General features: G+C 39.0%; 1 protein-coding gene across 1 annotated transcript; it reads left to right on the top strand.

Annotated features, from left to right (window-relative positions):
• Positions 1 to 71: 71 nt before the first annotated feature.
• Positions 72 to 8452, top strand: LOC134323470 (ribonuclease inhibitor-like). Its single transcript, XM_063004995.1, has 10 exons — positions 72 to 100; positions 327 to 500; positions 637 to 813; positions 1361 to 1543; positions 2496 to 2669; positions 3166 to 3345; positions 4934 to 5107; positions 5289 to 5465; positions 6229 to 6384; positions 6825 to 8452. Exons 1-10 carry the CDS (start codon positions 72 to 74, stop codon positions 6853 to 6855), a joined length of 1455 nt encoding a protein of 484 aa, XP_062861065.1. The 3' UTR covers positions 6856 to 8452.
• Positions 8453 to 12967: the final 4515 nt, after the last annotated feature.

Raw genomic sequence — 12967 nt, 5'->3', positions numbered from 1 at the left:
TAAATTCAAATAAAATGTAAATAAATGTCAGAGGCAAGAATAAAATCCTACTTATTTGTTGTGAAATAATCATGAATTTCCTCCTGGATGGTTCATGTGGGTAAAATATAAATAAAACATCATCAGAAAACAGCCTGATGAACAAGATCTAAACCTCAACTGATCCTCAAACCCTACAGAGTAAATAAAACCTTCCGGGAACAGTGAGGGAGAAAATCCTCAAGAGGAACAGACATGATTTAATTTTACACCCACCAACATGTAGCTTATAATATTATATTATTTATAAATACTTTTATTCAGATGTTTTTCTTCTCTCTCTGCAGCTTGAGGAACTGCAGCGTTACAGATAAAAGTTGTACTGATCTGAAATCAGCTCTTGATGTAAATCCATCACACCTGAAAGATCTGGATCTGAGTTACAATCAACTAGGAGATTCAGGAGTGATTCAGATCTCTCATCTACTGAAGAATCCACAGTTCAAACTCCACAACTTCACGTTAGTATTTATTATCATTTATTTATTACCAAATCATTGGTGTTGTTTGTTTCTAATCAGACTCGTTATTCATGAGAAAGTAAAATATGAACCAACAATAATTGTAAATAATTAAATATTGTTATTATTTCTGCAGATTATCAGATTGTGGTGTAGGAGAGGAAGGTTATGCTGCTCTGGCTGAAGCTCTGAGATCAAACCCATCATCAGAGCTGATGGAGCTGGATCTCAGAGGGAACCATCCTGGAGATTCAGGAGTAAAACTGCTCGATGATTTACTACAGGATCCAAACTGTAAACTGAAGACACTGAGGTGAGAGAATGACACACTTATCATTTCTATTCCTTTATCTGAAGCATGAAAGATAAGACATCATTTGATTACACTAATGCTTTGTGTGTTTTCAAAGGATTTACAAACGTTTTCTTGCATCTGTACCACCTTAAATCATTACTAACAGTGAGATTAATCACATTAACGTATTAGCACATCTAGGGTTAGACTTGTCAGCAACCCCTCTGGTTACTTCATTTTGCCAAACTTACCATAAAATGCAGGTAGATGGATTGGCCGATCTAAATTGTTATGCCCTGTAATGGACCGTGACCCATAGGCTTCACTCCCACCTCGACCCCAGTCAGGATGAAGTGGTTACTAAGAAGGAATGAATGAATCACTTGTATTAACTGTGTTCTAAATTTGTGGAACCTAATTTTTATAACTTTAGTTTATATATTTTTACATGAGAACGTTCATCAAACTCAGAGTGTATCATATACCATAAGTAGTACAAGTAGCTGACCGTTAATAACACATGTTAATATAAAGTTTTTTATTATTTTTTTTTCTCTCTCTGCAGGTTATTAAAGTCTTCTAGAGCAGAAGAAGTCTACACCTCTCTTTGTTCCACTCTGGGTCAGAACCTCTTAATACTGACCCAGATGAAGCTGGAGAGGAACCCAGGGGGGGTATCAGGAGATTCCAGAGTGAAGCTTCTCTCAGCGTTTCTGCAGGACTCTCACTGCAAACTGCAGAAACTCCAGTCAGTACTTCACTCTTCAGCTGCTCGTGTTTGTAGTTCAGAGAGAAATGAGATTTATTAGCACATGAATGTTAAACTCCGTCATTCTGAACTACAAGAGCTTCTTTCATTCAGTTCCATCATTACAGGTTCTGGTACTGCATGTAGAACCTGATGATGAATTCAGGTGCTCAGTAGAAGATCATTTATACTAAATAGTTACCTAATAAATACACACACACACACACACACACACACACACACACACACTCACACCAGAGAGGAAAGATGCAAAAAAATTTGACTGTTTTTAATACAATTTCTGTTGTAATTCTGCACATGTTAAACACCACTAACTCACATCAGACTGAGTTCTAATAAAGTTGTTAGTTGGGCACTAAAAAGTGTATAATAAGAAAATAATGTAGTAACTCTGGTGAAACACTGTATAGTGCACTGCTGCTGATTAAGGACACGACCTCAGTGAAGTTTGTTTGTTTATTAGGATTATAACGTCATGTTTTACACTTTTGGTTACATTCATGACAGGAACGGTAGTTTATCTTCACACAAGTTTCTTCAGGTCACAAGTTTATATCGAACACAGTCATGGACAATTTAGTATCTCCAATTCACCTCACTTGCATGTTTTTGGACTGTGGGAGGAAACCGGAGCACCCGGAGTAAACCCCCGCAGGCACGGGGAGAACATGCAAACTCCACACAGAAAGGACCCGGACAGCCCCACCTGGGGATCGAACCCAGGACCTTCTTGCTGTGAGGCGACAGTGACCTCAGTGAAGCATTTTAAATCTATTATTATTATAATAAACAATAATCAATAAAACAATCAAACCTTTAATATTTACATAACTTACCTACAGTGATCAGAATCAGTAAGTGTCTGATATTTAAATAATTCAGCATCTGAACATATCTGATAGATAAATTTGGGTGTTTCTGTTGTGTTTAGGATTAATGATGATGATCTAACGATGAAGAGCTGTTCAGCTTTATCTGAAGTTCTGAGATCAGGATCCTCCAGTCTGAGAGAGCTGGACCTGAGCAACAACAACCTACAGAACTCTGGAGTACAGAAGCTCTGTGAAGGACTGGAGAAGAAAGAGTGTAAACTGGAGGTTCTGAGGTAATGGTGTTTAAAATCTACACTTCTGTAATCCACAACATCTCATGGTGTTGAGAAAACCACAGAACCAGGCGTTACTGAGACCCTAATTCTACTACAGGTGAGAAGGTCTCAGTAAGAGTAGGTCAGATAAAGATGTTCACAGGCGAGTGCCTGGTCATCAAGTGGTCACCAAGCCACCCATGTTACCCAGTCAGGGTTTAGATGAAATGGTGACATGGAACCATCTTGTTGGCTCACAGCCTTCAGGGTGAAGGTTGAAGAATTTTGGAATAAAACCTTGGCATGTATCTTCTGGGAATCTTCAGGTCAGCAACAGCAGTTCTGCAGTTATTATAATGTTGGAGTTTGGGCTAAAAGAGCTCTGAGTAGAGCCACCACCTTAAATTACGAGGTGCCAGTCAATTTTGGAATAAAACCTTGGCATATATCTTGACATTATTATGTAGTTTACACCCTGTTCCAACTGTTCTGGTTTCCTGTGTTCTTTCTGCAGATTATCAGATTGTGGTGTAGGAGATGAAGGTTTTGCTGCTCTGGCTGAAGCTCTGAAATCAAACCGTTCATACATGAAGGAGCTGGATCTCAGAGGGAACCATCCTGGAGAATCAGGAGTGCAGATGATCTGTAGCGTATGTGAGGGTGGATGGTTAAACAGGAATAAAATTAAACTGAGGTGAGAGATTTTTGTTTTCATCACTTTACTGTCGTCTCTAAAATCTGATGATTTTACTGTTGCAGAATTATTAGATTTAAACTAAATATGAATGTAAATCTGATTCTGATGATGGAGGAGGAAACAGTGCTGGACTCTAATTGGACGTTATTAATAAATATGACAGAAATCTGAACTATAATATGAATGTAAACAATTATGAATAAGGAGAATAAATATAAACTCTACACAACACTTCATTATACTTTATAATAAGAGAATTAGCATAAACTGTTGCTAATCAGATTCATTCACAGTTATTCATGACATTGTTTTTTTTTTTTTTTTACATGTGTAACACTGAAAGGCTCTGTGTGCTCTGGTGCTCCTAATGTGCCACGCCCCCCTCTCCATGAGCACACTCTGTCCCCTGCCACACCCCATTCCTTATTGACTCTCCTGGGCTAATTAGCTCCAGCTGCTCCTGATAAAAGGAGGCAGCTCCTCTACAGACTCTGGGAACTATTGAACTCGGTTTTGTTTTGTTTGTGGTGGAACTCTGTTTGGTGACTCTTGACGTCTGTTGGACGTTATTTCGGTTTGTGTGCTTTCATGTGGGACTTGGTATGGTCTTTTGTTTTAGTTTATGTTACTAGCCGTGTGCTTAGCTCGTGTTACTAGCCGTGTGCTTAGCTCGTGTTACTAGCCGTGTGCTTAGCTCGTGTTACTAGCCGTGTGCTTAGCTCGTGTTACTAGCCGTGTGCTTAGCTTGTGTTCTTAATAAATCCAGGTTTTCCTATACATCTCTGCGCGTGTGTCCGCCCCTTTGTCTAGCCGTAGACCCCCTCGTGACAACATGATAAAGCTGAATTATTTATGAGTGAGGATGGGTCAGAGTTTATGAGTGAGGATGGGTCAGAGTTTGTAAGTTGTGGATTTCACCATCTACAGTCCATAATAAATAAAGAGAAGAAATCTCTGAGCATTAAGTTTAAGAGCATCGATCCTTCAGCGCTGCATCTATAATGAACAGAACCACATAGACTGAGTTCTTCAGAAAACCCTGGTCAGTAAACACAGTTCATCACTACATCTACACAAAGCAGAAACCAACATCAACAACATCCAGAAACGCCACCAACTTCATCCAGCGTCACATTTACAATAAGTATAAACATTTAAAAACAGTAAAGTTGATTAGTTGCAACATTAATAATGTAATATTCAAGTAGCAGAATAAACTATAAATATGATTGAAGTCAGTAAATGTTTGATGTAACGTGTGTATGGAGTATAAAATAATCTGTCAGTGTACAAGATAAAGAAACTGTAACACTTTCAGCAAAATTACATCATAAGATTCACACTTTACATCCCAGAGTTCAGTTTTAGTGATTAGTGGTCAGGATTCCTGAACTGCTTTTCCACCTGCCTAAACAACTTCACACAGTGGAAACAGTAAAATCATTATTAGAATGTTATTAATGTTATTAATGTTATAATTGTTATTGTTATTGCTATTAATGTTATAAATGTTATGAATGTTATTAATGTTATTAATGTTATGAATGTTATAAGATTGATGTTTCTGGATGTTACTTCTCTACAGGCTGTTTAAAAGTCCTGATGCAGAGGAAGCCTACACCACTCTCAATCAGATTCTAGGTAAAAACATCTTACAGCAGAAGAAACTCCATCTGAACTCCAAAACACTGAAAGAGATCAAAGTGAATCAACTATCAGCTCTGCTGGAGGATCCACACTGTACAATCCAAAACCTCACGTAAGAGGAACCATTTTCTACTATTATATTATTCATTTATTCTACTATCATGCAAACATTCATGATTACAGCTTTATTATTATTATTTTTATTAAGGCCTCTTAATGTAGGGATATATTTAAATATTTAATCATTATAATTATGAATACACACTCGTATCTTCCTCTGTTTCTCTCTGCAGGTTGTATAAAAAAGGCAGCATTACAGAAGAAGACTCTGCTGGTTTACTTTTAGCTCTGGTTTTAAATCCTGCTCACCTGAGAGAGCTGAATCTGAACCAGAATAAACCAGGAGAATCAGGAGTGAGAAACCTGTGTGAACTGGTGAAGAATCCTCGGTGTAAACTGGAGAAACTAAAGTAAGTCATGATGTGTTTATATTCACATGGAATCTCTTTTCACTAAACTGGTTTACTAGTATACAGATTTATTCACTGTTAACCTTTAAATATTTGTCTTATTTTGTTTTATTAATTTATAAATCAGTGAAGTTGTATTAAACACTGTACTAATGCACATACTATTAACAACTTCTATTTAAATGCTCTGATTTTAAATTATAATTTATTATTAATATATATAGGTATACACACTGTAATTGCAGAACAACAATGTCAGCCAGCAACAAAAATCTGCACCAGCTCACTAATCATTTACTAATAATTTGATGCCTGCAGCACTCAAACCAGTTCAGACTGCATCAGGTCCAATTGCATTCTAGATCCATCTCAATGTAGAGTACCGCACCAACGGGTCTGAATATTTTTGTGAAGGTGATATTGTAGTTTTGATTTTTAATTCATTTTGAGAAAACTAATAACATGACGTCTTTACATCCTGTTTAATTACGTGTAGATTCATGATAAAATGGTAATTATATCCATTTAAACTATTCAACATGAACCTTTTTTAATTTGTCAGAATAAACTTTCTTATTTAATCTGTCAGCATTTATACTTTATGAATAGTTTATTAATGTGTTATAAAGCCCAGTGGTACGTTACTAAACCATTACTGTGTTTGTAACAACTGTTGTACTGAAACATAAACTCCTGCTTGTAGTTCCTGTTTACTAAATGATTGTGTGTATTTAGAATAAAAGAATTTGCTCTTGATCTGCAGGCTGAATAACTGTAGTATAACAGAGAAGGACTGTAGAGATCTGGCTTCAGCTCTGCACTATAACCCCTCATACCTGAAGGAACTGGATCTGAGTCAGAATGGATTAAAAGAATCAGTGAAGGAACTGTTCAGTCTACTGAAACACTGCAAAATAAAGTAAGTAAATATAAAACTGTACATGTTTAATTTCTATACATCATAATAATAAAGAAATCAGGAGAAAGATCATTACAACAACTAATCACCAGGATCAATAATAAAAGTAGTCAGCAGTTAATACCATTATTGATTAGCTGGTTTATAACATTGTTGTTCACAGTAAGGATTCATGTAAAAATGCTGTTTTATATTTTGGACACATCAGCACTTTTATTTCCTAAAGTTTGAGCTGATATTAAACACTAAAACAGCAAACTGAGCATGAAGATCAATCTGAACCTCAGTGTAACTGATGTAACGTTATTTTTACTATGTTTACATTCACCACTTCATTCTGATAATTATCTCACTTTGTCACATCACTGTCAGTGTGAACGCAGGGTTACAGATTTTAGGAATTATAATTTACAATAATTTTCTTTTTTTTGATCCAACAGATTTGATAAATCAGAAATGTTTGGATTTTAAGGCGAGGCCAAAAAATGACCAGCAGATTTCTGAACCCTGCAGCTCCTCTATATCACAAAAACCAGCAAAAGATAAAGAAACTCAAAACACAGATGAGGAGGAAGGTTCCTCACCCACTTCAGACAGTAAAGACAAAACATTTTGGTATAACTTGTAACCCACACAGTGTAATCATTAATTCAGGAATGGTGGAGACCCCCAGGACAGCAGTGTGACAGTAACTCAAAAACACTGGAGGCAGCTGGAGGCTAGATTTTTCTCCCCAATCTAGTCTTGTCCAATTACCCTGATTGCGTCCTCTAAACTAATTCGACCCTTCACCGCTGACTGAAGACACCTCTCAACTGACATACACCCCCTCCGGCACGTACAGTCAGTACACACTGCATTTTTCACATGCACGAGTCGAGTTCATACACCAATCGGCACTGTGTATGGAGGGCCACACCCCCATCAGCATTATTCCTCAGCCCTGTGCAGGGGCCATCAGTCAGCCAGCAGGGGCCGCAGTTGAACCAGTTATGAGGACCTATGATCCAACTTAACCCTTAACCCTATGAACAACAGCCAATCGTTGTTAATGCAGCCGCCCAGCCCAGTCGGAAGGTAGAGCTGAGATGTATTCGAAACCCCAACTCCAGTGTGCTAGCGTACTTTACCGCTGTGCCACCTGAGCGGCACGAGGGATTTTATGTTTTATTAATTTTTGCTGTTCCTTATTGTCTGATCTTTTGTCCTCGCTATGAGCTGTGCTATTAACAAATGTCTCAACGCACACACACACACACACACACGCACACACACTACTATAGCTGTAAAGCTGATTATCCATCCAACAGGCGCTCTCATCTCTTTTGTTTGACTTTTGTTTTTTTATTCTCTGACCAAATTCCCTTTTGTGCCCAGCTTCTTTCATTTCATAATGATCACTGTAGACGTCCTTGTAACACTTAAAGTTTAAGATTTTGTTTTTTTTTAATTGCCCTGTCATGCCCTGATCTGTGCATGACTATAATGCGACGGTGAAGATCTACAAACGATACCTTGGACTTGGTTCTGTTTTTGTCCTGACGATGCAGTGTTTATAGACTCAGGTGTTCCTTTCTGTTAGATCCTAGTTACACTTATGTCCATATACTTATGGTATTAGGCCTAGTATGTCTACACTTTGCACAGCTTAAGAGCTGAGCATGCAGTTCTAAATGGTGTTTAGGCTGGTTTTGTTGTTGTTGTTGAGAAACAACCTAACAAATGTTAATACCTAACAAATGGTGGAGAATGTGGGCAATCTAGTCCAGGTCAGTGATCTTCTCTAAGATTATTTATCTGTTAAATTATGAATCTGTTTCTCTGTTTTGAGGAAATATTGTGTTGAAATTGTTTAACATTGAGAGTACTGTTAAGAATACGTAGAGATTGGAAGTTCCAAAGCTACTTATCTGGTTACTCTGTTTCGTTTTAGGGATCCTTGTTTATTTTGTTTATTTCCTCTGACACTCCTCCTGTCCTTTTTACTTTATTTTATAGATTTTATCATTCTGTAATTTTATCATTATTGGGAGAGGAGTAATTCCTTGAATTGTATATTTTGGTTACTAACATGGTCTTATTTATCCACAAAGTTGAATCAGTTCATCTGGACACACGATTGTTGTAGAGATACGTTTCGTCACTCAATCCGAATGACTTCTTCAGTCTGAGCTGGTGTTGAATACCCCGACCTTATATGCAGTTGATTTGCATAACGACCGATCACCGCCCATTGCATAACAATGGAACTGGTGATCAGGTCTATATGAAATTCACAATGACCATTAATTACAATGGCCATGTGTGTCTTTCACACATGATTGGGGTAACGCTCCAATGACGGCGTTGTATGATGGTGAGAGATGTACTCTCAGGCCCCCTCCCCGGTTCAGAGATGGTCGTTCCCTCATCACGTAAATGGCCTCTTTGACTCCACGTTCAAACCAGCGTTCCTCCTTGTCAAGGATCTGCACATCTTCATCATTAAATGAGTGGCCGCTGGCTTGCAGGTGGGTGTAAACCGCAGAGTCCTGGCCAGAAGAGGTCGATCTTCTATGTTGGGCCATCCGTTTCGCCAGTGGCTGTTTAGTTTCCCCGATGTACAGTTCCCGGCAATCCTCCCGGCACCTAACAGCACCTAACAGCATACACTACGTTTCTGTGTTTGTGTCGAGGAACCCGGTCCTTAGGGTGAACTCATTTCTGGCGTAGCGTGTTCTGGGGTTTGAAAGCAACTGAAACACGGTGTTTGGAGAATATCCATCTTAATTGTTCCGATACTCCCGCCACATACGGAATCACCACTGGTTTGCACTTAGACCGTGGTTGTTCTTCTCCTCCCTTCGATCCACTGGAGCTGTGTTTGGGCATTTTTCCCGCTTTTACGAATGCCCAGTTGGGATAACCACATTCACCCAGGGCCTTCTTGACATGAGATTTCTCTCTATCCTTGGCCGTAGTGTCTGAAGGGATGCTGTTCGCCCGGTGGTGCAGCGTCCTGATTGACTCCTAGTTTGTGCTCCAAAGGATGATGGGAGTCAAACCTTAAGTTCTGGTCCGTGTGTGTTGGTTTGCGGTAAACATTTACTGTACATGGAGGAAGTGGAAAAGAAGGCACTAAGGACCTACTCAGGGACACCACCGAGTCATTGGTTCAGATATGTGGACGACACCTGGGTTAAAATAAAATCAGAGGAAGTACCACATTTCACAGACCACATCAACTCGGTGGACAAACACATCAAGTTCACAAGGGAGGATGCAAGCGACAACGTTTTAGCCTTCTTAGACTGTGAAATTGCTAGTAAAGATGGGGGACGATTGAAAGTAAATGTTTACCGCAAACCAACGCACACGGACCAGTACTTAAGGTTTGACTCCCATCATCCTTTGGAGCACAAACTAGGAGTCATCAGGACGGTGCACCACCGGGCAAACAGCATCCCCACAGACACTATGGCCAAGGATAGAGAGAAATCTCATGTCAAGAAGGCCCTGGGTGAATGTGGTTATCCCAACTGGGCATTCGTAAAAGAGGGAAAAATGCCCAAACACAGCTCCAGTGGATCGAAGGGAGGAGAAGAACAACCGCGGTCTAAGTGCAAACCAGTGGTGATTCCGTATGTGGCGGGAGTATCGGAACAATTAAGACGGATATTCTCCAAACACCGTGTTTCAGTTGCTTTTAAACCCCAGAACACGCTACGCCAGAAATGAGTTCACCCTAAGGACCGGGTTCCTCGACACAAACAGAGTAACGTAGTGTATGCTGTTAGGTGCTGTTAGGTGCCGGCAGGATTGTCGGGAACTGTACATCGGGGAAACTAAACAGCCACTGGCGAAACGGATGGCCCAACATAGAAGATCGACCTCTTCTGGCCAGGACTCTGCGGTTTACACCCACCTGCAAGCCAGCGGCCACTCATTTAATGATGAAGATGTGCAGATCCTTGACAAGGAGGAACGCTGGTTTGAACGTGGAGTCAAAGAGGCCATTTACGTGAAGAGGGAACGACCATCTCTGAACTGGGGAGGGGGCCTGAGAGTACATCTCTCACCATCATACAACGCCGTCATTGGAGCGTTACCCCAATCATGTGTGAAAGACACACATGGCCATTGTAATTAATGGTCATTGTGAATTTCATATAGACCTGATCACCAGTTCCATTGTTATGCAATGGGCGGTGATCGGTCGTTATGCAAATCAACTGCATATAAGGTTGGGGTATTCAACACCAGCTCAGACTGAAGAAGTCATTCGGATTGAGTGACGAAACGTATCTCTACAACAATCGTGTGTCCAGATGAACTGATTCAACTTTGTGGATTTGTGTACCTGGATTATTGAGCATGCATCAACAGATGGTCTTATTTACTTCAAAAATAAGTATTATTGTCCTAAATTGCATGAAACACCTAAACAGTGGCTTGATAGATTTGGACAAAGTACTTACACAGGAATGTGATAGATAATTTACATGGTTTTAATAAAAATCTAGGATTCAGACCTTTTCCTAAACAGGACTCATTTGAACTTGAATATTTGTGCACCGCTACTTTGTGTATTGTAGATAAATATGGAGATCATAACTGAGATTAGGATTTCATGAATCATGGTCTTGATTTTTGGATGAATATGAAACCAATCTGGGATAAATGTCATAGCAAAGATGACAAAAATGGCCAAACGGCTATCAAACGTACTAGTACAGATGCACCAGTACAAAAACAACCTGAAGTTGTGGCCTAAGTAAAAATTCACAACAAACTCTGAACGTTGGCACGGATTGTAATAATACAGTGAAACCAAAACTACACCCACATCTGTCTGTTAACCCAACATGTCCGTTTGACGTGAAAATGTCCTCTGACCACGATCTTGTTGTTACACAGTATAAAATAAGTCCTATGTCTGTTTGAATTAAAAAATGTACTTGATCTTTTACCATTTCCAAAGAAATCGATGGATTTTGGAAAGTCTGAGATCCCTTACTGCACATCTTAATTTGACTGGAGTTGATTATAGAACCATTTTATTAAAATGTTTCAACAATTCAGTAACTGAAACTGAGTTAGTGACTGAAATTCCTACACTAAGTCGTGTATATGACACACCTTATATTTATTCCTCTAGTATGCCATCAGTTGTGGATGTATGGAGGACCGATATAAGTCCACGCTCACATTCTCCTCATGTTGCGCCTGACATGTCTAATATAACACAGTGATTGGAACAGGCCTTAAACCAATCACGCACAGTTCATACACAATCCTAATTCATTTTCACATGGAATTCACCAGATCATGTTAATGCTTTTTTTTAGTGAACTTACAGACTTTCTTAAATCTCAGAATAGTAAGTCTGCTGATTTATCCTGCTTCTAATTGTAAACCAGAGAAAAATGAAACACTAAGTGCTTTTGTTATTCATTTCTTTAAAACTTGTGAAGACGGAGCCGGTCTATCACTTCATTGGGATTCAGATATGTGACTCATTAATACCTGTTTGAATAATATGATGCTGATGATGCTCAAGTTATGCGTTTACAACCAGGCATATTTGACATGAGACCGGAAGATTTCCAAAAACGTGTTGGTGAACTAGAAAGTGCCGGAGATCTTCCAGCTGAACACTCTAATGTCTGTAATGTGGATGTGTCTCTAATCAGGATGGTCTGGAGGCTACTGTCAAAAGGAATGGTAGAAAAGGTAATTGTAATTTTTGTGGAGCGTGACTGTTATAAAAAACAACAAAAACAAGGTACAGGCTCAAATCTGAATAAAGGCAAGCCTGATGTTAACAAGTGTGTCAGCGGAGGCAGGGTCTGAACAGGGTCTGTCATGGTATGGGGGCGTGTCAGTGCCCTTGGTTAAGGTCATTAACACATCTGTGATGCAGCATTAATAAAGAAAAGTACGTTGAGATCTTAGAGCAACATGTGCTGCCTTCAAGATGTCGTCTTTTCCAGGGACGTCCAGCATTTTTCAGCAAGTACAGTTCTCATACTACCTACTACTACTGAATACTGTACACAATCATACACAACCCTACTCTCCTGACTCCAACCACCATCCTCTACATCAGGTTTCACATCTGGATAATGTCAAGATAAGTTTTTAAACCCACCAGTTTTGAAGTGTTTAGATGATCTAACCAGTTTATGTGTTTCTCATGAAGGTGAACTCTGGGCTCCATCTTCAGGAGGTAAGATTGAATTACATGGTCCAAACTGTGATGGTTTATTCTTACCAACCTTTAAACTAAAATCACCCGAAAGAACCCCAGATTATTTTCATCAAAGTAATAATAATAATAATAACCACAAATGTTCACAAAGCTTCTGTAAATGACTTTTGATTCCAGTTTTCAGTTACATTTATTATTGTGTTCTGATCTTAATGTTGACACATTTTAAAGGATCCTGATTGAACATTAAATAATCTCTCTTATATCCAGCATTGATTTGGTATCAGAGCTTATTCTCTAGTAAAGTTTGATTATTTACAAACATAAATAAGTAAACGAGACTTCTTCTGGACCATGAACCAGACCTGAGCTTTTATGTTACTTGATAGCAAC

The sequence above is a fragment of the Trichomycterus rosablanca genome, chromosome 11 (assembly GCF_030014385.1).
Source record: "Trichomycterus rosablanca isolate fTriRos1 chromosome 11, fTriRos1.hap1, whole genome shotgun sequence".
Taxonomy (NCBI): Eukaryota; Metazoa; Chordata; class Actinopteri; order Siluriformes; family Trichomycteridae; genus Trichomycterus; species Trichomycterus rosablanca.
Note: the sequence above shows the minus strand (reverse complement) of the source record. Positions and strands in the feature narration are given on the sequence as shown.

Coding starts and splice junctions, on each gene's coding strand:
- LOC134323470 (XM_063004995.1), top strand. CDS start 72: ATGAATTTCCTCCTGGATGGTTCATGTGG. Junction 501..636: donor TTCAAACTCCACAACTTCAC/GTTAGTATTTAT, acceptor TTATTTCTGCAG/ATTATCAGATTGTGGTGTAG. Junction 6,385..6,824: donor CTGAAACACTGCAAAATAAA/GTAAGTAAATAT, acceptor TTGATCCAACAG/ATTTGATAAATCAGAAATGT.